At 37.8% G+C, this 25,516-nt stretch overlaps 1 protein-coding gene across 1 annotated transcript; it reads left to right on the forward strand.

Annotated features, from left to right (window-relative positions):
- Window positions 1–24,948, forward strand: LOC120524371. The gene is made up of 3 exons (XM_039746231.1): window positions 1–48; window positions 14,207–14,239; window positions 21,158–24,948. The coding sequence occupies exons 1-3, from the start codon at window positions 3–5 to the stop codon at window positions 24,946–24,948; spliced, it is 3,870 nt and encodes a 1,289-aa protein (XP_039602165.1). The 5' UTR covers window positions 1–2.
- The last annotated feature ends 568 nt before the right edge of the window (window positions 24,949–25,516 follow it).

Genomic DNA, 25,516 nt, shown 5'->3' on the forward strand with positions numbered 1-25,516 from the left:
AAATGGTGTGCCAAATGGAGCGCTTTGCGATTTCTCCGCACTATATAGGTATTTTTATGTTTAATATTTAGTTCACCTTTATTCCAAGCGTCTTTCTATGTACGTGTTTAATCTGTTTTAAAGTTGTCGGATATCGGAGTCTACTTTTACTAAGGGGTTGAATCAAGCAGACGGCGAACACTGCGCCATTAATTCCCTTGCTAAGTACAACGGCGTCCTTTCTCAAACCCGTCTATTCATAGGCGCGGGCAATGGAGAAAACGGACACAAAATAAAACACAAGGTGTTGCCAAAGTGAAAAAGGGGAAAGCGTCCCTGACATTAACAGGCCTTTCATTAAAAAAACAAAAAGCGAATCGTAAGTCGGCTTCAACTTATGTCGGGATTCAGATCGGATTCGTAAGGTAAGGCGTTGAAAAATGATGTGCTTTTTAACCACTTGTATCCGTATCGCAATCTCTAAACAATAAAGATTTAAAAATAAAAATTGTAAAGAATGTAAAGTTTTTTTTTAGGCCGTAGAGTGCGGACCCAATGCATGGACAAAATAATTCGTCTTTGAAATTTAATTATCAGTTGTAATTTACAAAAATCAATAAAACTTTTTCCTAATCTATTTTTGGCAGGTACATTGTTAGATGTTGCGATGAGCGTTTTTAACAGGAAAAATAATACGTTTCTGTATACATTTGGTATCGTGTCACTCTTGTAACAAAACAGGCAGCCTGTCATAAACGATACCTGCAGCTTTCCAAAGAATACCGTACAACAACCACATTTCCTCTTTGGCATCCATAAAAAGACAATAGTAATTTCATTTAAAAATGGGGATGTGTGTGCTTGGCCTAACTACATTGTCATAATAGTTTGAAATTGTTCGGCATACATGTTTACATCTGACGCCATGAATTTAGATGCATCGTACACACTTAAAGGTGAGAGAAAAGCAAATGCTTTGGCATATACTCTTGTTGTCGTCAAGAACTTGTACATGGCTGTCCTTTATGGTTAAAGTAATAGCAGTTGGGTTAAGAACAGCTTTATGTAGTGATGAACCAATATGGCTACCAATTACTGATCGTTTTTGACCACCTTTGCCAATACCGATATCCGATGGCTGATATAATTTTATTTACTTCAGGTTTATTTGTTTTAGTTATGTTGAAAATGTATTGTGCATTATCAAAGAGACAACAGCAGCATGTGGAATTGAGAAACACTTTTTTTATTATTATTAACTTGCTGACTTTTATGCCCATCTTTGGTAAGATATACGCAGGCAGTACTTTCTGTGGGGGGATTAAAATGCAAAAATACTCCAGGTCATGTACAAAAATCTGCTTAACATATCCTGGGTAATTTAAGCACATCAAGACAACATGTCGTTACCTAACATGGCATTGTGCATACAGTATAACCACAAAAAAGAATGCATATTCTTTGTGCTATTCAGACTTGTATTACTTTAAGTAAATCTAAAGTGAAAGGTACAATGAAGCCAGTAACCCTGGGCTTAAATTGGCTTCTTTAAGAGTGTGAATAGTAAGGTTTTCTCAACAAAAAGAAGTATTTTTTTCTTTTTCACCTGCAAATCAGTTTCTCTTTTCATTTATTATATTTGACAGAGCTGTAAAAAGACGTTCACTGTCTACACTGGTAGAAGGTGCCAATAGGTACTTGATCGCAGCTGTTGGCCAAGGTGTGGAAATGCTTTTCCAATACGGAAGTGCGCAGTTACTTCTGGAGACGGGGGCTTGCTGAGATAGTTAGTTATTCAGCTGAAAGACAGGAAAGAAAACAAGTTTTGAAACAATTACCTATATAATAAAAAAAAAAATAATAATTATTAGGCTGACCAGATTTGTGGTAAACAAAAATAGGACAGCCCCCTGCACCAGCTACTGCATAAATAGAAAAATTTGTGACACTAAAAGCTTCACGAATAAAGGTTTAGGTCATATAATGGGCACTCTGTATCATCTGCGATGTGGATGCACTTTTAAGAGCAGCAACACAAGCTGTTCCACAACACTTTGTAATGCAAGTGTGCCTTGAAATATTGAGAGAGTGCTGTATATTTCAGGGTGTTTTTGTTTTAAAGTAATGCTTACATTAAAACTGGAGTAGAACTTGTCTTAAAATCCTTTTACAGTTTAGACACAGGAAAGATGTCTTTCACAAGGTACAAAACATGAAGCTGCATTTTAGCTTGCAGGTGAACCTGTTCCTCCTTTTTGTGAATTGCCTACTAAATTATATTCCTCCACAACGACTCGACTGCCTAAAATGGAAAACCCCACAAACTGCACTGGTGCAGCAACAGTTTTGTAGGCAATCTGGCAAACATAAATTGTAAAAACCTGACGAAAAAGGTGAGGTGATGCAGTTAAAGTGTTCCTTTTCGTCTCAGCTGATGTTTACGGAGCATTTTGCCCCACGCTCTTAAGGTGTGCACGGTCCCAGTATGCCATCTCTCAGTGCTGGCTGTGAGTTACTGGTAAATGTACTATGATACTAATTGGATATTTGGAAGCTGCAGTGTGATTTGTGGGTTACAAAAAAAAAAAAAAATTTAATTCATAACCAAGTTTTTCCATTCGGGATGTCTGTTCAACATAATTAATTTTATGATTCAGTTATTTTCATTTGGCAGGAGTTGAATGTGGCTTTGCAGCCACATACGATTTTTCTTCAAGAATCTCTTCATACATCTCTAGCAGTGAAACAGCATCATCTCTTCGAGTGCAAATCTTTTTTTTTTTTGTGGTTCTCTGTTGCTCTGTGCATCTCCTTCACCAGCTGACATCTCGCCCAGTTGTTTCTCAAGTACTTCTTGCGCTTGCTTTTTGGTATCTTGATCAAAAAATCGATCTCTGTACCATGGATCAAGGACAGTAGATAGATAGAATAGCAGCTCAGAGAATGCGCCACTGAAGCATTTAGTGACGGGCTCTAAAAGTGTGTTTTTTGCCGTCTGGAATCTGTCTTGCCACACTTGCTAAGCAGGCGTTTAAGCGCTTCAACAGACGAAAGACATCTACAATTGTAGATCAATGCAGGCTTATGTCTTTATTGCTCGAATGGTTCAAGAAGAGAAACAAAGGCAGGCAGCTCATATTCAGCACCACACGCAGCAAGAGTGCACTTCTGATCAACCAGACTTTTCATCATATAATACATGCCGTTCCAACGAGTCAGGACGTCTTGCTGAAGCATTCTTGTTGGAGTACCAAGGTTTGTTCATATTTCTCTCCACTGTGAAATGGTGAGCTGTGAGTGCTTAAAATGAGTAATTGTTCACCTCCCAATGGAAACACAGTTGGAGATGCGTCTCTGGCTCAATAAGCCTTCATTTACAGTGAGCTGCAAGGTGTACACCATTCAGCTTAAACGTTTAATGCCTCTTTATTCTATAGCTTTTGTCATATTGCGAGCATTATCATGAAGCTCAACGTGCACATTACTTTTGAAATATTCCACTTCACTAATATGTAATCTAAAGCTTGTGCGGTGAAAGTTGCAGAATGAGAGTACAACTCATTAGCATGCAACACAACTCTTTTTTGCCTCAAAACTTTTGTCAATCCAGCGTGCTGTTAGACTCAGTGTTCTCATGGGGCTGACCTCTGAGGTCCACATGTCTGTAGCGAAGCTAACGCTGGTGACTGTTTCTTTAAAGCTCATGGATATGTGTAGCAATTGCGTCATATAATGCAGGTAGTGAGACATCTGCAAAGTATTCCGAGCTTGAAAGAGTGTCCAAACATTTTGTAGTATACAGTATATACTTCACATTTCTGATTGTATTAATTATCTTGGATTTTCTGATGCCACTTATAAGACCAAGAATTGCTTCTCTGTCTTTTGGTTATACTGTATATACAATCTGTTGACAGAGACTGACATTTTTTTCAAGGTCAGGGAAGTTGTTTAATGTTCTGGATTATGCAGGCTGGCAGGTCCACCACTTTGCTGGGTAGTCTGACTTTGAAAGAATATGAGAACCAAATCCCTGGGGAAAATGAATAAAATCAAGAAGACCAGACTATGCTTGGATAGAGTGAAAACATGAATGCAAAAAATATGAAAAGTGTAAACTGATAAAAAAGTTTGGTTTTATTGCAATCATGGTGAAAGAATGGATCAAGTCATTTCCAGCAAAAATAAGAAAAGCAGTAAATGGATACTTGGTAGAGTTTATCATTATTATGCACAGTGGAAGATAGACAAGGTTGTGTTTGGGTTAATGTTTACAGATTTAAAGATGATGGAATGATGAACACTTATGGTTTTGAAGTTTTGTTATAAAGAAAGAATGAAAAGGTGACATTTTGCTATCCGTAATGGAAATTGGAAGCCTTGGAGGATATGTCTTTTATAATGTGCAACCAAAAATGTTAGCTGTGGTAAGATGGGTCACGTAACCACTGTTAATCTGTGTGCTGTTAGAAATGCATTCTTTTGTTTTTGGTTATATACACAATGTCATGTTAGGTAACAACATGGTGTCTTGATGTGCTTAAGTTACCTAGAATATAATGTAGGCAGTGAGACATCGCCAGCTTGAAAGAATGTACTGACGTTCTAAATGGTGCAGTAGCTGACGAAATCCCTTGTCTTCAACTAGGGAAAAAGGTTGGTCATAAAGTGCGATCATTTCCATTATTTTAGTAGTTATGCATTTAGCTCTAGTTCAGTCTTGAGGAAATGCCTTCTGGTTTTGAAGGATTTGCAGTATGAGGCTACTGCTAGTGATCATGGTTTTCGGTTTTATAATTTGGTGGTTCTTCAAATGGGTAATTAAATTTGTGGTATTGAATGATTTAATTCTGCTGTCTCCTCGCATTATCTCAATTTTGCAGGTAGAGTAGATCGCAACTCTGTTTTTCACAGAAAAATATGACCACATATCTAACATGCTTCTTTACTAATGATACTTGCCCATTGAATAAACGACGTGTGCACCATAATACCATACACCCTCGGTTCTCAACCTTTTTCATGATTGTACCCCCAAAGGGGGTGAAAGTATGTCCGCGGGTACCCCTCGCGCATAAGTTCACGCATAAAAGTACACATTTTCATAATGGCATGTGCTTACCTTTCTAATGCGATACTTGGGCTTGTTTTTGTGCCATCAAAGATTTGATGCGAGGATGGATGCTGGTGACAGCTAGTATAACATCACCTTCAGGCTGGAGCCGGTTTCGTTCTTATTTCATTTTTATTGTGGTGAAAGCCGAAAAAGCACTTTCACATAAATATGTCGATGGAAAAGGCAACAATGCTGACAACGCTGCATTACTCAAGTCTTCGTATTCTTGACGCACACTGTGCCAGAAATGTCCCACGTTGCTGTCCATTCTTGCTTTCAAAGTTCTGTCTGCCGCAAGTTCAAATTTCTTTTTCAAGTCATCAGGAAGTTTTGCTGTCTCAACATTGTTTTCACAAAAAGGATTCAATATCCAGTTCTGGGCACCATCTGTTTCGATTTCAGGAAACTATTGGAGAATTTCGTTTTCTAGATTATTCAAATGATCGATGATCAATGCTTTGATATTAGAAATGCTTGAAAGCTCTATGTTTGATTCTTCACAAAAACATGAAATTGTTGGGAAGATTGCAAGATGTCCAGCAGAAATTCTGTTTTTCCAATAGATAACTTTTTTATGAAAAGCTCGCATGTTGTCAATGGAAGAAAATATGTTGTTGTTCTTTCCTTGAAGTTTCAAATTCAACTCATTGATTTTTGCAAATATGTCGGCAAGATATGCAACTTTGCATAACCACTGCTCGTCCTCAAAGTGTGTTACAAAAGCAGATTTCTGATCTTTAAGAAAGACGTAAATTTCATGTCGGAGCTCAAATAACCTGTTCAAAACTTTTCCACAAGACAGCCACCTGACTTCGGTATGCAAAAACAAAGTTTCGTGTTCCGAACCCATGTCCTGGCAAACCAGTCAAAAGAGCTTAGATTTCAGAGCATGTGACTTGATAAAGTTCACAACTTTGACCACAGTGTTCAGTGTCTCATTGAACTCCACGTTTAAGTGTTTCGAGGCAAGTGATTATCAATGAATAATGCAGTTATTCCATCGTACTGATGGATTTTTCCCTTTCCCCAACGCTTTCAAGCCTCCTCGTGGTTCGTCATGTTGGCTGCGCCATCTGTGCACACAGAAACACACCACATCCATTCAAGTCCATGAGCGGCAAGACAATTCTGAAAATCTCTTGTGCTGTTGTTTTTCCCAGCAAAGCTTTGCAAGCTAACACTTCTTCTGAAAGTCCCTTCACCTGATCAACATACCGAACAAAAATCACCAACTGAGCTTCGTTTGATACATCTGTCGACTCATCCAGTTGTAATGCAAATTGTTTTCTGAGTTTGATCTGCTCACAGACTTGCTGGATTACATCGTCAGCCATTTCTCGAATTTTCCTTGATACAGTATCATCTGAATGTGGGATAGTTTTCACCGTATTGACTGCATTCTTGTCTATCATTATTTCTGCAGTTTTTAGTGCTGCAGGACGTACCAACTCCTCAACAATAGTATGAGGTTTCCTTGTTTTCGCTACCAAACGACATACTTCATATGAGGCGCGCAAAGCTTTCTCGGACGTATGCAGATATCCGTGAAACATTGTGGTGCCTTTCATCATACTCTCATGTTGCCTCTGTTTATCTTTCAATTCCGCATGTTTGGTTTGCAGGTGTCTCTTCAGAAGTAATGGTTTCATGCTGTGATTGGACAGAGTTTCGTTGCATATGACACAGAGTGGAAGTGGAGGGTCCGCGCCATTGCTGACAACACCGTAGCCCAAATATTCTGCAGAATATTGTCGTATTTTTCTGCCCGCAGATGAATCTTCTGGTGGCTCCTTATCTTGCTGCTGCCGCGGCTGTTTTTGAGAAATTCCTTGGCCTGTTTTATCAGAAGACGACCCAACACCTTCCAATTACTCACTTTCGCGGACGCGTCGGTACCACTTCCCTTCCGTTTCACTAAAAACTCGTCCATTTTTTTGGGTTTCCCGCTAACCGTTATAACCACCTTCAACTCCTTTCTTGCACTGAAGAGGTTGTCCTCTCTTAAAAGCTACCACCCCACTGGGGACGTGACTCATGCGTTGCCTCCAACCTATTGCTTGTAGGCCTAACAACAGCAGAAATTTTTTATTTTTGGAACTTTAATCCCCATGACATGCCTCACCACTTTCCGAAGCAAATCTACTCCATGCTATAGTATAGCTGCACTCTCGCACGTTTTTTGTTGATGAGTCACGCAGCGAACTGGCGACCTTCTTCAAACTCTTTGGTTGTTTTAAGTTTAAAAATTTAAACTAAAGCATTGAAGCTGATTGAAACAATCATTACATTTTTTTTCCTACTTTTGAGTGCAAAATCGAAACAGAAGGAAAATTAAAAAAAAAAAAACGCTGCAAAATTGTCGCTGAGTACCCCTGCATAACCCTTCCCGTACCACCGGTTGAGAACCGTTACCATACACCATAATTAAAACTTGATGCAAATGAGACTTTAAGAGTAGAACTGATATTCTGAGATATATATATATATACACTCACCTAAAGGATTATTAGGAACACCATACTAATACGGTGTTTGACCCCCTTTCGCCTTCAGAACTGCCTTAATTCTACGTGGTATTGATTCAACAAGGTGCTGAAAGCATTCTTTAGAAATCTTGGCCCATATTGATAGGATAGCATCTTGCAGTTGATGGAGATTTGTGGGATGCACATCCAGGGCACGAAGCTCCCGTTCCACCACATCCCAAAGATGCTCTATTGGGTTGAGATCTGGTGACTGTGGGGCCTATTTTAGTACAGTGAACTCATTGTCATGTTCAAGAAACCAATTTGAAATGATTCGAGCTTTATGACATGGTGCATTATCCTGCTGGAAGTAGCCATCAGAGGATGGGTACATGGTGGTCATGAAGGGATGGACATGGTCAGAAACAATGCTCAGGTAGCCTGTGGCATTTAAATGATGCCCAATTGGCACTAAGGGGCCTAAAGTGTGCCAAGAAAACATCCCCCACACCATTACACCACCACCACCAGCCTGCACAGTGGTAACAAGGCATGATGGATCCATGTTCTCATTCTGTTTACGCTAAATTCTGACTCTACCATTTGAATGTCTCAACAGAAATCGAGACTCATCAGACCAGGCAACATTTTTCCAGTCTTCAACTGCCCAATTTTGGTGAGCTTGTGCAAATTGTAGCCTCTTTTTCCTAATTGTAGTGGAGATGAGTGGTACCCAGTGGGGTCTTCTGCTGTTGTAGCCCATCCGCCTCAAGGTTGTGCGTGTTGTGGCTTCACAAATGCTTTGCTGCATACCTCGGTTGTAACGAGTGGTTATTTCAGTCAAAGTTGCTCTTCTATCAGCTTGAATCAATCGGCCCATTCTCCTCTGACCTCTAGCATCAACAAGGCATTTTCGCCCACAGGACTGCCGCATACTGGATGTTTTTCCCTTTTCACACCATTCTTTGTAAACCCTAGAAATGGTTGTGCGTGAAAATCCCAGTAACTGAGCAGATTGTGAAATACTCAGACCGGCCCGTCTGGCACCAACAACCATGCCACGCTCAAAATTGCTTAAATCACCTTTCTTTCCCATTCTGACATTCAGTTTGGAGTTCAGGAGATTGTCTTGACCAGGACCACACCCCTAAATGCATTGAAGCAACTGCCATGTGATTGATTGATTAGATAATTGCATTAATGAGAAATTAAACAGGTGTTCCTAATAATCCTTTAGGTGAGTGTATATATCATCTCTATTTACCTGTATGATAATTTGGACTGGACTGCCAATACTGATGCTCTGTGCAAGAGAGGACAGAGCCTCTTCCTTAGAAGACTGGCATCCTTCAACATCCGCAATAAGATGCTGCAGATGTTCTATCAGACAGTTGTGGTTAGTGCCCTCTTCTACGCGGTGGTGGGGGGGCAGCATAAAGAAGGACGCCTCATGCTTTGCTTGGACAAACGGGGCAGGGTTAGGCAGGCCCTGTTGTAGACACGGAGCTGGACAGTTTGACATCCTTGGCAGAGCGACGGTCTCTGAGCAGGCTCCTGTCAATCATGGAGAATCCACTGCATCCACTAAACAGTATCTTCTCCAGACAGAAGAGCAGTTTCATCGACAGACTGCTGTCACTGTCCTGCTCCACTGACAGACAGAGGAGATCGTTCCTCCCTCACACTATTCGACTCCTCAGTTCCACCCGGGGTTAAACGTTAACATCATACAAAGTCCATCTATGTATCTACAAAGGGAAATATATAAATGAAATGATTCTACAGATGTTTATTTTGCTTAACATTTTTATTATTTATTGAACAGACACCTTTATCCAAGGCAACATACTGGCAACATAAAGTAAGTTTAATACTGTACTTGTACAAGGATGGTTAGAAGGTGTAAGAGGTTGGGAGCATGCATTGCTACAGTGTGTTGCCTCACCCACCACACAATGAACTACCTGAAATAGTCCTCTAAATTAGGACCAAGTGCAGTGGGTGACACCTCAGCACCACACTAGTTTGAATGAATGGAATTGAACACTCCACACAGAAGGTGTAAGCAAAAAAAAAAGATAAAAAATGAGTAAAAGGCAGTAATACTACTACTGTGTAAGTATACTTGCATCTAGACTAAGACAAAAATCAGTATCCTAAAATATTTGTCACTATGATAACAGCTATCCTGTAGTAAAGACGCTAAGCAGTTCTAAAATATTTAAAGAAAATGTGTAACTTCAACCTGTCCAAAGCAGAACCACGTATTCAAAGTTTATCAAGGGAAGAGATAAGCAAGGAATGGGTCACAGTATTAAAAACGATGAAAGGTGTAGAAAGATGAGGACTGAGAAGAGAGAAATGGGTCTTGCAGATCTAAGAGTATTTAAGAGTGAAAGTAGTGTGGACACAGTAAAGTGATTTTTTCAGAATCCAGATTGGATCTAGTAAATGGTCAGACAGATAGTAGGAGAGTTGTTTGTTAACTATGCTTTTTTAGAGTCTTGCTCAGGAATGGCTGGAGGGAAATGGAATGGTAATTCTCGGTGGCAGATGGGTTGAGACAGGGTTTCCTGAGAATTGAAAACACAATAGGGAAAATTCCAGAGGTCAGTCAGGCATTGCAGTTTGTAAAAGATCAAGAAAGGATAGACGGAATAAAGATCTGAAGGAATTGCGTACAGTGCACAGGTGGTTGTTCTAAGGTTGCGGATCATAAATATCGGTTATTTACAGTAGAGAAGGAGGAAAGAGATGAATGACACAGGTGAGTCTTCAACTGTTTTCGAATGTTAGTGACTTTGAAAATGAAGGGTTAATCAAAATCATCAGAAGAGATGGAGGATGGTTTTGGAGCAACAGGATGACTTAGAGATACTTTAAGGTAGAGAAGAGGCAAATTTTTAAAGAATTATTACATTGCCAGATAGCGATGGTACACGGGAGAGATCTGTATGTATTCAGAAAGGATGACTGTTTCTTCTTAAGACAAGCACTTTTAAGCAGAGCACAATTCCCTGCAATAGAATGGTGAGTAGAAGATGGCTAGGGGTGGGGATTAGAGGTAAGAGAAGGGTGACAAGAGGACAGTAGGCATTGAGAAAAGAAAGGGATTGCTTTTGCAGAGTCCACATGATGGGTTCCCACAACATTCATGCACTGTAGATCCTGAAAACTGTACAGGGACAGGTGCAGTCAGTGTTGGTTTCAATAGGCTTTGCACCCCCAGTTCCTACCCAGGTCCTGTTTTGCAGAATGTGGATTTAGGAAATGAATAAATAAATACGATATTCAAATAAGTACAGAATGTGAATGGTTTATTTACATAAGATCAAATTATCATGTTTGCAATGATCTTCCCTCATTGTTTACTCTAGGGGCTTGGAGGATCCTAAAGTAACAATGGTTAATTAATTAAAAAAAGAGGACCGATGTTTATGGAAAATTTCACTGCTGGGAAACATTTTACATGCTGAGCACTATGAATTTGTATTGGTTGACTGTTTACAGTTGAATGCATAGCCACTTTCATAAATGGTAAAAAGTACAGTTTTGTTCCAAACATTTTGGAATAGTATACAGTATATACTTCACATTTCTGATTGTATCAGTTATCTCAGATTTCCTGCTGTCACTTATAAGACCAAGCATTGCTTCTCTGCCTTTTGGTTATATATAAAATCTGTTGACAGAGACTGACATTTTTTTTCAAGGTCAAGGAAGTTGCATGATGTTCTGGATTATGCAGGTTGGCAGGTCCACCACTTTGCTGGATTTTCTGGAAAAAAATGCGATTGCTGTGAACATGTCATGTGGCTTTGAAAGAATATGAGAGCCGAATCCCCAGGGAAAATGGATGGAATCAAGAAGACCAGACTATGCTTGGATAGTGAAAACATGAATGCAAAAAATATGAAAAGTGTAAATTGACGAAAGACAGTTTGGTTTTAGTGCCATCATGGTGAAAGAATGGTTTAAATCATTTCCAGCAAAAAAAAAGATAGTAGATGGATACTTGGTGGAGTTTATTATTATTATGCACAGTGAAAGATGGATGAGGTTGTGTTTGGGTTAACAAATATTTTGCATTTTTACAGATTTAAAGATGATGGAATGATTAACACTTTGGTTTTGATATTTTGTTATAAAGGAAGAATGAAAAGGTGACATTTTGCCATTAGTAATGGAAATTGGAAGCTTTGGAGGATATGTCTTTTATAATGGGCAACCAAAAATTTTAGCTGTGGTAATGTAACCGCTGTTAATCTGTCTGTTGTTAGAAATGCTAAGAAGACATCCATCCATCCTTCCATTAACCAACCTGCTATATCCTAACACAGGGGGTCTGCTGGATCCAATCCCAGCCAACGCAGGGCACAAGGCAGGAACAAATCCCCAGGCAGGGTGCCAGCCCACCGCAGTAAGAAGACATTAATTTGGTTAAAGAATGTAACTCAGCCCGGTTATTCACAGAAACCTGATTTCTAAAATGCTATGTAAAGCCTTAAGATGATGTGTTTTTAGCTTTTGAGAATCCGGGTTAACAAAAAAGAAATTTCTCTTGATGAACTGAACATACTGTGCTAAACTCAGCAACACAATCTTGAGAGGAGTAGGGTAACATGATAAAAGAAACATGTCTTAAGTCGGGTATTTAGTTTTTAAAGTAATGAGTAACATACTGCAATACTTAATCTTATTAAAGTAAAAATATGTTATTATTCCAGTAGCAACATTTGGTGTTAGGCAAGAAGCATGCAAACTGTATCCATTGCAGAGATCTGTCGCACTTTGGTGTGCTTGGCACAAGGATCAGGCTTATTGAGTCACAAATGTAATTAAGAAAGTAAACGCTAGTTAGCGGGAGATTCTTCTCTGTTGCCTATTGGTTCTGGAATGAGGTGCTATCCTTCAGGATCTTCATCTCTTTATTACAGTGGGGCTGAGAAAGCAGGGCTAGACTTTTTCCTTGGGCTGCCGTTTGTAACAGTGCGTGAAAGCAGAGATGGTGTTTGTGACAGCACCCTACTACATTCTGAGGTGGTACTGCTTTCCACAGTGGAGTCAGGAAGGAGATCCCCAGGCACAGATGCATGACCCCCTTTAGAAACAAATCTGATCATCTGCTTGGATGAGATCTACATGTACAAGTCCACAGTTTCGCCACTGAGTTTGAATGGCAGTTGGCATGAACTAGTGTGATTTGCCATTCAGCAGAATTTACCTGTTCATATACGCACTATTGCAGTCTACATTTACATTTTTCTGAGAGTTGGAAAAATTCTATATGAAATTTGCTTTAATTATACCACACCAGCAGTAAACCCTGTAGGGAAGGTGCCAATGAGCTATTCATCTGTTTTAATTACTTGCATACTTATCTACTTTGTAAGGACCGCTCTATCACATTCCATCATAGGGCAGACTCCAATTCACACCCACACTGACCAATTTAGAGAAGTTTTTAAAAATAACCTCGAACATCTTTGGGACGTGGGAGGAGTAACCGCAAATTCAACATAAATTGATGAAGATTCAGATTATTCCTCTGAAGTTATGAGGCACTGGCTCTAACCACTGTGTCATCATGCTGCCCAAGAATCATTGATCTTTCATTATATACATTAAGTGGAGTTATAACACATCAAATAAAGGTAAAAATTCCACACCCAGGTCTCATGTGAATGATATGCTCTATAACGAACCCCTCAAGCAGTCAATTGCCAAATAGTTGCCTTTTGTGCTTTGGGAAGTTGCATTTCTGTCTCAGAAGTGTAGTGACTTTGGAGTCTGGGAGTTCACTCCAGTTTCATTGGCTCAAGTTGATAAACATTCTGTGCTTGGCATTTACTGACATGTCCTAAGTTTGTGACTCCAGTTTGTGTGGAGTAATTTAGAGCAGTGAGGGCATGGCTAATTATTCAAACAATTCATTGCATGTCCATTTCTTTATAAACTGATTGTGTTTTGGACATTAAAATAAGGAAATGGTAAACAAAACCCTTAGGGCAAAAAGTAAGTTGCATCGTATTCTAATAATAATTTTTATCAAGTTTAGTTACTTTTATGTGTGTACATGTTTAAATGGATAGAAAGAAAAATAATGAACTTTTGAATACCTCTTGTAACGAGTATAGCATTTTATCAGTCTTTTCTGTCTTCTAATCTGTGTTTACGAACCTTAAAATACAAGTAGTGGCGGTTTCCTGTTTTAACTTCTTGTTATATTTGGGTATTAATGTTTTAGTGATGGTCTTATTTTTGTTCTGCTTCATTGAGCAGCATGCATATGGTTTAGTTCTTGTAAAGTTACCTTACATTTTGTATTTAGACACACACACTCATTTTAATTTTGATTAAAATTATAAATCTAAGCTTACCTTTATCACAAAGCATTCATATGAAAGGAGCTATGCAAAGTAAAGTTTGAATGTTTGATCCACACCGAAAGCATGGCAAATTATGAATTGCTCTGAAATTAGTTAAGTCTCAACTGTCCTCCCATACTGACACTTTGTCTCACTAATAAACTATTCCTGAAACATTTGCTTGGATTGCTCACTTTAATCTGCTTCCTTATGTTGTATATGATTGAACATTACTGGGAAGTTGAAATTGACTGTTGTTCATTGCAATTTTCTTCTAGGGATTGTTTCAGTTCTCTTCATTCTGTATTCTGGTAAGTAGAATGAATTAAACTTAAATAATTCTGTGTAAAGTGATCAAGCTTTATAAATATGAGGGAAGCTCAAAAAGTAAACTAATTGAATCTGGTTCAAGATAACGGGTAGCTAAACCAAACCAGTAAGCCAAGCACGCTCCACTCATATACACACTTATTATAAAACTGGGCCAATTTGGAACCATCATGTAACCTAAGCTACATTATTTCAGGCATATAGTAGGAAACCTCGAGGAGAAAAGGGGAGATTGTGCAAATTGCACATTGAAAATAACTGCAAACAGGATTTAAACCAAGGTTGCTGAATCACTGAAGCAAAAGTGCTGCTCACTGTGCCATCATGTTTCAAAACAATATAAGTATATGACAAGAAAGCCCTTGAGTTTAGTATACTTTGTGTGGTGTTTTTTGTTACAATTTGTTAGCATGTTTAACTAGCTTGACAAACCACCATTTGGAGGCATTCTTATTTGCTTGCATAAGTTGTACCCCTTTCCAAGAATCCACTAAAATATTACTTCATCTTCACCAGTTTCAAACATTTTGAACATGCATTCAGGTGATTTCCATAGGTTTCGCAGCGGAATTGAAATGGATAAGAAGCTAGTAGCTCTTAGTATTTCTTCTTTGCTGCAGACTGTCAGTATAGCTTCCTTCAGCTTTAGGCACAGCAATTAAAGATGACTATACAAAATCAGCAGCATAACTGTGAACTATGTTACTTTGTACTAAATTTAAAAAACCTTTAACTTTTGTGTTATGGTTACATTTATTTTCTCTTTTAATGGTAAACGTTGATATTTGAGGTTGAGGTTTTCATGTATGGTACATTAATAGAAAAGTACATGTGTTTGGGTTGTGGCTCGATTTTGGTTTACTTGTGTCTTTTCAGCATTACTACTGAGAAACTGATTCTGAATTTAGGTCTGTTTTTATGAAAAGCTTTGTATTCGTTTCTTAACTAGCTTCTATCAATGCCCCTTTTGCCTTTGTTTCAGAATTCATTTTAAAGCAGCACCTGGTATAAACCTTACTTATTTCTTCTCTTTAGTCTCTTTCTTTTGGTGGGAGAACAAGAGAATTGAGATGAACAGCTGTTGGTCTGATATTTTGAGGATGGCAAGTTGAATGAGCACAGCTCATGTTCCTGGCTAGCTGGATTAGGAGCCCTGTACCTGTGGATGCTGGCCCAAGAGGGATGGATAGCTGTTTGTTCTTATGTTTGTATTTGTGCTTCGTGTTGTGTCTTTTAAACTCTCATGTGTTGTTCAAAAGACATTTTTGTTCCACTTGTAGATTGGCCTGTTAGTACAGGGTTCTAGACAGCTTAATTTATTATATCACATCAACAATCTGCATATGTATTTTAGAGACTGTTAGTCACCAAAGAATATCTGTGTATGCCCCTCACAGGTACTCTTACTTTTGCTATAGAATTCTTTTTTTCTTTTGAGCGAGTCTTGTTCCTGCCTTAACCTGACACTACCAGAATGAACACTGGTGCATAATTTACCTGTACTGGAAAACAGTACATGTAAAATGTCAAGAATGTGTCATACATAAGAATACATTGAAATAAACAAAAGTCATCTGTGATGCAAAAGAACCTATAACTGCCCCAGTCCTTGTTAAAATCTAAATCTTGAGAAGTCAGTTGATTCCCTAAATTCTAATGGGCATTTTACAAGGGGAAGGCCCATTGTCCAAGCAGTTGTGCTGGCTTGTTTTACACGTGTGTGTTTATGAAAGGCTGCAATCTGGTTGGTGGTGCACAAATTAGTCAGTCTGTGACGGTGCCATTTTTTTTTTCCTCTGTATTAAAGAGGCATAGCTTGCCTGAAGCTAAGACTGAAAGGAGCATGAAACTAGAAACCAGTACTAGATTATAAGATTAACATTTTAAAATTATCATACTGTCTTTCATTAAAATCCCTCACATATCACTCCCTTCTGTCCTAACTCTTTTCTCATGTCCACAGTAATAATTTACACTCAAATCAATAGCAATGATATTTGATTTTTGTCTGATTAATTTGAGAATGTAGCAAAATATTGAATGTGGCATCATATGTTTGTTGGGGAAAAAAAATGACAGTGACATTTTAAGTCATATAGCCGAAAAGCACACGTGGCTTAATCATTTTCTCTTTTAATGGCTTTGCTTCAGAGGATAGTGCTGGTTATACTATACATCAGATATACAGTATATAATTTGAAAGAATGAAAGAATGTATTTGGTTTTTCTCAATTCTATGTAATTTTTTGTTTTTTTTTTGGAAACATTGTCCTGGTTTCACAAATGCTTAAAGAAAAGATTGCATTTACATTGTTTTTATTTTATCTATTTTAATGATACATTTCCGTGAATATACTTTAGACTATTGTAACTAATAGTACATTCTGCCTTCACTGTCTTTTCTCTCTTCCATACATATTTTATAAGGACAGGTTTCTGAGCCCAAGGCATTTTCGCTGTGAAATTTACTCCACACTCATTGATTAAGTTTTGTGCAAATTTATATTACGCTTATATGATTAGACAAATACCTGACGTGTCCTTCACTGAATTCTTCTGTGTATTATGTTCATAGTTGACGAAAAGAGGGTAACAGATTGAAGTTGACAGATCGGTTGATTCAGCTCATGTAAACAGTTATGTTCAAAGTTCAGGCCAAAAAAATTCAGAAAACTGAAATTTTTAACATGACATCACTTTTAGTAAGTGTATTTAATATTTTGTTCAGGCCCCAAAAGTTTGTCCTCTGACATTTATTGGGGAAAGTAATATATTCACCGAGAGAATTTTTTCAAACTTTGAACTTTCAAACTGAAACTTTTTCTTATTCGACTTTTCCTGAAAATCATTAGTAGGTAGCAATTTATTTGTCCCCTTGGTGGTAAATTTGGCTTTTCACAGAAGTTCAAATTACATAAGAAAATGACTAAAAAGAAAAACTTCTAACATGGCAGTCACAGTGAGTCATTATGCAGATGTATTGCTGTTGGTGTAAAGGAGCCCCAGTAGCATCTCCGGACAAACTTCTGCTGAATAATTTTTTGGTACTCATTATTAGTATGTTAGAGAGAGGATGTGTTCATAATGGTTGTTAGTTGTGTTTTCATTCTCTCCTTTGCTGCTACCTCCAGGGGTTCCAGAGTGTGTCCCATAAATTGAGCCTGCCATTTTTGTTAGCTTGTTGATTCAATGGTGTTTTCTTTATATAAATTTAAGACATAGCCCATGTGATGAAAGGACAGTCCAGCTGTATACACTATGAGAAACAAAATTAGCATTTAGAGATCTCTGAATAAGTTTCATATACCTTTAAAATGCAGTTGACCTTCAGATGTCTGAAACTCATTTTAAAGTATCTCAAGTTACATTTTAAGATGCCTACAATACATTCTGAGATTTTAGTGACCTTGTATACATTTTAATATTTGTGAAATTCATTTAAAGTATCTCCGATTCATTTCCTTTTGTTTCCGTGGAGTTTTGTGCCCATTTAAATGCATGTGAGAGATCTTAAACATTCAGAAATTGAATACCAATCTAGTTTAAGATGTCAAAAAAATTATTTGAGGTATCTAAAAATGTGTTTTAGTATCTGTCTGTCGAGCTTCCATAAAAAGCCAAATTTCCCCCTGGGGACACAGTTCTGTCTATCTGACTGATCCAAACCCGAATCCTTCTTTTTACCTCCTATAGGCTTATTGTTGTAACTGTGTTAAGGGGCATGTATGCTTGAACAAAGCAGTGTCTCGTATCAGCTTGCTGATGAGGTATCAGATGACTTGTGGGCTTCCATAGTATCCTCAGAAGTAGCACTAGAGGGGTGGTGTTGATTTTGTTTAGGTGTTGAGGTAGAGATAACAACTGAGTAGCAATTTGAGTCGTTCTCAACACTGTAGCAATGTTGGCTGATAATGCCTCTTCTAGGTCTGCTGAGGTATAATTTGATACAAATGATGTTTCCAGTCTTGTGTAACCCCAATATTCACAGTTTAAGAGAAGATGCCTTGGAGAATTCACTACTACTAGTTTCCCCTTCTCTCTTCCCCCATTTAATCATAAGGAAACTACCAAACCTTCCAGGCAAGGTGTAGTTGTCTGGATTACGAGTCTTTACAGATAATTTGGAAGTCTTTTGAGTGTGTATTGCAGTAGACTCCATACTGAGTCACAAAGCTTTGAAAGAAGTAATTTACGATGCATAAAAGGCTTTGTGGAGTTTTTATTTTTTTAAGATGTGATATGGTAGTTCACTTGAGCTTCCTCAGTCTTTGCTAAACAGTTGTTGAGTACTTTAAGACATGTAAACAAGTACTTAAGGGCCTTTATTATTCCATGTGTGTGGCCATTAATAGTGAGATGTTAAATAGCTGCATGAATGTGTGCATTATCTCTTGTCTTTAGAGGTGTGGTTAATTCTTGTGCTGTGAATTCTAGTCCATTCTCACTAACAAGGGTTTTTAGTATCCCGTAACAGCTAAAGAGGTTTCTTAGGACTTGAATTGTCTTGTCTTTGGTGTGTAATGCATCAGCTTAATTTCTGGCCATTCTGAGCATCACTTGCAGCCACAAATGTTCATCCCACCCTTTGCCCAGCGAAGTCTACATGTAGCTGTTGTCATAATTTACTTGTAAAAACCCACGTGTCGAGTGTTGCCTTTTACTAAATTTTCTGGACATGTTGACAGGACTGAAATCCCTGAATTCCTGGCCACTATGCATAACTGGAGGAAGTAGTCTTCATTCCTGAAACGCCAGGATGTCTAGTGCATAACTTTCCAAGCAGTCTTTGGCATAACTTAGGTGGATCTGTAACTATCATGCCCCACATTAATCCTCCTTTCTGTACAGTCAGTCGATTGCACTGACATCTCGTCATTAATAACAATGCCTGTTCCAGTACTGCTGGCAAATAAGGTCAACCTCATCTTAACTTCATGGCCGCTTACTGGTAGTGTTCATTTTCAGGAGAGAGAACACCAGTTTTTCTAGTTTTTTATCTCCCACTTAAAAGAACATGAGAAATGCCCATTTTGTGTGCATGATGAGCTTGCTTTCTATATTCTGCTGTATAGTTCTATGCAGAGAGTAATAAATCTCATTTTTACACCTTTGTTCCTACCAAATATGGAACCTGTGTTCGAGGATAGTGGTTTATAAGAAATGCAATGCAACATAAATGTATTGGGGCAGTTTGTTTCTCCCAAACCCATTTGCAAAAGCATCCCATTCAATCTGGACTTAATTTTGCCCAGACTTGCTTTTACCTTTTTTTCCACATTAGACAGCAAATGAGAAGAGGCTATATAGATACAGTACCATATGGTGTATTGCTGAGATGCGAGTTGTACAAGTTAGTACATTGCCCGACACAAGCTATTCTTTTGCCTTTTTGAATAAATATTCAGAATTTCCTGGTCAATACCAATATGTTCTTTTACAATTCAATAGATTCAGAATTGTCCCCACATTTTCTTCTAGGAATGATTGTAACTAACTGAAGCTAGATAGATCATTTGCCTCAACTGTTGCCCATATTTTGCCAGTTGACATATGTACAGTAGATCTGTAGCGTTGAAAATGAAAAAGTCACATTTGCCTTTATTACAGTAGTACCTAATCCATGTTTATCATGACCTCTTAGGATGCATTGCAAGTGTTCTAGTTGCTTGGCCCCAGTATACCCTGTCACTAGAATTTTAACCAATTAAGAGAGACATGAGGGTATTCCCTGCAGTGTTGCATTCGTATGTAGAAAATATTGTTTGAGTAATGCCACTTTCATTACTACAGGGTGGGTGGTCCTGATCTAATGATGCAGATCCAGATCGTCTGCATGACTTTATGCGGGAACGATTCCAGTTCGGCGCAAAGGCGATTCTTCATGTTGTCAGTTCTCACAGTTCTCGATGGTCCAGGATTTTTTGGGTGATTTTCTATGTAATAAACTTAAGTTATAACGTAATGAAAATTGCATAATTAGAGCTGAACCACCCTATACAATATGTTGGCAGTTTCGTAGTGATGTATCAGCATATCCTATAGAATGTACCATAAATAAAATAAACACATTTAATAAAATGCATAAATAACAAAAAACAGCATGAACAATACCCTGTTGCATATTCTCCCATTCTCACATTGAAGTGATGCACTGCCTAACTACTACTACTTATATTGCTTGGTAATGCCGTATGTGCAACCATCATATCACTATAGATTCGGGAAATTAAAAAGAGGGGTGCAGAATAATGATATGTTGAGCAGAAGGAATGGTTCTTGGGGATGGAAATCCCATAGAATTGAAATAGGTAAATTTTGTTACTTTGGTGTTAAGTGGTTTATATGTAAACATATTTCAGATGGGATATGCCTTTAGACTGAGCTGGACTGGTGCATTCTCTAGGGATGCTGGAGTTGACTACTGTGCAGCCATGACCCCGAATTTGAATAAGTGGGTTTGAAAATGTATTGTTACGCAACATCAGAATAACTTCTTGACATGATATTCAGCACAGTGGGTAAATCAGTGATTATCAGTAGAGGAGTATGTTGTCATTGTTTCTTTATTTTCTTTTAGTATAACAAAAAAAAAACTGCTATATGGAAAAAAAGTGTAATTAACAGTACAGTCACAATTTGTTGACAATTAGTCATATATGAGAAAACATGATTGGCAAAAGGTAAATATTGTAGTTGAGCTCTTAAGTATATTTGTTTATACTGTATTTGTTTTTCTTTCCTCTTATTTTAGACAAAATTATCCATTATTGTTCTTGTTTGTATTGTGTTTGTTGGAAATGAGGTCCTGATGCTTCTAGACTATGTGAATGCTAAATGCCCTCATAAAGTAAAAAAAATCATTTGAATTTATTACATTTTGTATAATTTTATAACTATAGGTGTTACAGCATTTGACTTCAACTATTGCACTGACAAGGGAAATGGCATAATTGAGGATTTTGAAAATCTGGGAAAGTGTTACCACTGTGAAGATGGATTTACATATTATTCTGCGTGTCATTCAGATTACATCTTCAGTCCCATGAATTCTCAGTGCAGGATGTCTTTATCTGCCCCTCTACCAGATTTTTGCAATGAAAAGGCAAACGGTCTTTTCCAAGATAAAGATAACATTGCTGGTTTTTATAGGTGTTCCAAAGGAGTTACTATTTACAGGATTTGTCCAAGCCCCCTTATTTTTAATAACATATCATTGATGTGTGACTTTCATTCTGGTAATTTCAAGTTGAACGATTATACAGCAGTGTTAACTCATGATCTAGAATACTGCATAAATATGGATGATGGTTTCTATTCCAATCCTGAAGATAACAGAGGCTTCTATCAGTGCAATGAAAACAGGACTTCCTATTTTTATTGTAGCTCAGGACTTGTTTTTAGCCTGCTGATCACTAATTGTGTGCTCCCATCTACTGTTCCAAACCAGTTTTTCTGCAGTTCATTGGATAATGGACAATATCCTGACTTGAATAACTCATTGTCTTTCTATCAGTGTTTAAATGGCTTTACTTGTTACTTGACCTGTACAGGGCTTTACAGTTCTAGCAAGTATTCCTCAGTATGTCATACATCAACATATACCTCTGTATCAGTTACAACAGAAGAAAACTCGGGGTATGATGCAGATTTTTGTTACCTTAAAAAAGAAGGATATTATCCTGATCCTATGAACTATACAAATTTCTACCAGTGTGCAAATGGCAACACTTATTATTTAATTTGTGAATTTGGCAGAAATTTTAATCCTGTTGTTCGTGACTGTACCCTTCCTTTAGATCCCCCCATATTATCATTTTGTATTTTGAAACCTGATGGTTTTTACAGGGACCCAGAAAATGACAGCTGCTTTTATCAGTGTGACAGCTGGATACCAAACTATCAGAGATGCAGTTACAAAAAAATATTTAACAACACTAGCTTAACTTGTGAGGTAACGCATTATATACAATCCACCACACCAGTCTCTAAAACAATGGATAATCATGAAGGAACCTATAAGCCCAATACAAAAAACTCTAAAGACGTATCTAGAAGTGCTCCATCTTTAGTGTTCTATGACCTGGACTTCTGCATTCAAAAACCTGAAGGGTATTACTCTAATCCCTTGGATCAAGAAGGATACTACAATTGCGTGGATGGAATAACTCTGTACTACAAGTGCACAACTGGCTCCACATATAATCCTTTAGTCATTGGCTGCACCCAAAGTATTACTACTCCCAACTATACATTTTGTATTTCCAAATCTAATGGTATTTACATAGATCCATACAATGAGCAAGGTTTTTATGAATGTAATTTCTGGTTCGCTAAATACCAAAAATGTATATCCCCTATGATTTTTAATCATTCACTTTTAATTTGCACTAGTTACTCAACTCTTCAAGCACCCACAACTGTTAAAAGTACAGGAACTGAGAGTCCTTTTTTAACTGCAAAAAGTAGTTCAGTTAATACAAATATTGCCACGTCACTCAAAACTGCATCTCCCCGTACTATTATGCCTGAAGTGCTATACACAACTGTTTTGTCAGAAATTGCAGGCACTAGTATATCAGTGAAGTTGGTGACAGTGGCTGCATCAAATACACATTCCACAGAATCAATGAAGGTAAATAATACAAGAGGCATGATCAAACCAACCACAGGAGAATCAACAAAAGTAGAAAGAAGCTCATCAAAGATGGTATCTACATCTAAAATGCTGTCAATCACAATTATGGAGCATCTTACAGGAAAGAAGCGCACTACCACTGTTGAACCAAATGTAGCCCTTACTTACACTGTCAGTATTAAAAAAAATTCTGTGGGAGAAACTGTTTTATCAAACAAAACAGGTGCATCTGGGACCACTGTGCCTCAATGGAAAAGAATAGAACCAACTGTGCCAGAATCTCCCAAAGCAGGAGCAAGGGTAACCACTACGTCTTGGACAATCGGCACATCATTCACCTCAGCTGATAAATTACTGACAAGTGATTTAAAGGAATTAAGCAAAATGACCACAGTTGAAATGACAATGGAAGAGAGATTACCACCAAAGATTAATTCAGCATTTACAAATAAGCTGACAGCAACAACCTTGAAATTATCTCAGCCAAGTGAAAGCTCAACAACACTTAACTCAAAAGGGGCAACAGCAGTTCCTTTTATAAATACTAAGAATATTTTTATTAGAACAACTAATATTCTGTTGCATTCAGATGGTACAAGTGGCTCTACTGGAACTCTGGTACAAAGCACAAAACCTATTTTGTCAGAATCTCAAGGAGTAAGCTCCATTATAAAATATTGGACAATGATGACGTCATTCAGACCTGTGACTAAACTGAAGCTTACAAAAGAAATAACTGATAAATCCATGGTGGATCCAACGATGTTGAAGAGAAGGATGACTTCACTATTTGAGCATAAATTGCTGGGAACAACCATGGAGTCCCTTCAAGGAGATGGACATTCAACTGCTATTCAGCACAGTGAAGGAACTTCAAGGCTTTCTTTAAATGATGGAAATACTTCTACTGGAACAACTAACTCTCCCTCATACCACACTAGTTCTCATGGCTCAATTGTATTGCATATGCAAAACACGGACCCTGCTGTGTCAATAGCACAAAGAGCAAGGGTAACAATGACACCATTTACTTCTGCTGCTAAACTGTTAATGGTGAATATTACAGAGAATGTGGCCAAAATAACCCAAGTTGAAACAAGAAAACTAGAGAGAACTTCATTCAAAATAACATCGGCACCTGCAAGTATCTTAGATAAAACCACAGAATTACCTAAGCACAACAGAAGTTCAGCGACTGTTATATCAAGTAGATCAACAGAAAGTAATTTTATTAGTACTGAGAATATTTTAGTTGAAGCAGCTAATGCTGTTTCACATCAGAATGGTTTTTCAAGCAGCACTGTGACTCAAGCCTTAAGCACAAAACCTACTGTGTTAGAATCTGTAGGGGCAAGATTAACTATGAAATCGTACACAAATAGTGCAGAAGGTAAATTTGTGACTAACTTGATGGGTGTAAATGTTACCAAAAAAATGGTTGAAACAAACCCATTGGAAACAACAAGAGAGAAAAGCCCACTGAAGATGACTTCATCATCTGCAAACCTATTGCGTGTAAAAAACATAGTGTCCAATCAAAGAAAAGGACATTCAACCACTATTCAGGCAAGGAGAGTGACTGCAGCTCCTTTTCCATACAGTTTGGCTACTTTCATGGGAACAGCTAATAATATCCTGTTGCGCCAAACTGGTTCTCCAAGCGCAGTTGCTCTTGAACAAAACCTGTGGTATGATGCAGATTTTTGTTTGTCTAAAAAAGATGGATATTATCCTGATCCTATGAACTATACAAATTTCTATCACTGTGCAAATGGCAACACTTCTTATTCAGTCTGTGAATTTAGCAGAAATTTTAATCCTATTGTTCATGACTGTACCCTTCCTTTAGCTCCCCCAATATTATCATTTTGTATTTTGAAACCTGATGGTATTTACAGGGATCCAGAAAGTGACAGCTGCTTTTATCAGTGTGACAGCTGGATACCAAACTATCAGAGATGCGGTTTCCAAAAAATATTTAACAACACTAGCTTAACTTGTGACATAATGCGTTCTGTACAGTCCACTGCATCATTTTCTGAAAATAATGGATAGTCGTGTAGCCTCTATGCCTAATACAAAAAAATCTGCACAGACCTAACAAGACCTGTTCCAGCATTAGTAATCTATAACCTTGACTTCTGCATTCAAAACCCAGAAGGGTATTACTCTTATCCCCTGGATCAACAAGCATACTACCATTGCGTGGATTGAATAACTCAGTACTACAAATGCAGAACTTGCTCTACATTATAGTATAATCCTTTAGTCATTGGCTGTACCCAAAGTCCAGTTACTCTCAACATAACCTTTTTTATTTCCAAAAATAATGCTATTTACATAGATCCATACAATAAACAAGGTTTTTATGAATGCAATTTCTGGTTCACTAAAACAAAAATATTCATCCCCAATGTTTTTTGATGAGACACTTTGTTTGTACTAGTTACTTGACTCTTCAAGCTTCTACAACTGTTAACAACAGGAACCGAGGCCCCCTTCTTAAGTGCAGAAAATAGTTCAGTTAATACAAATTTTGTCACATAACTCAAAGCTGCAGCTCCCAATACTATTAAGCCTGAAGTACTATATGCAAAAACTATTTTGTCAGAAACTGTAGGCC

Source organism: Polypterus senegalus, chromosome 2 (assembly GCF_016835505.1).
Source record: "Polypterus senegalus isolate Bchr_013 chromosome 2, ASM1683550v1, whole genome shotgun sequence".
Lineage (NCBI taxonomy): Eukaryota > Metazoa > Chordata > Cladistia > Polypteriformes > Polypteridae > Polypterus > Polypterus senegalus.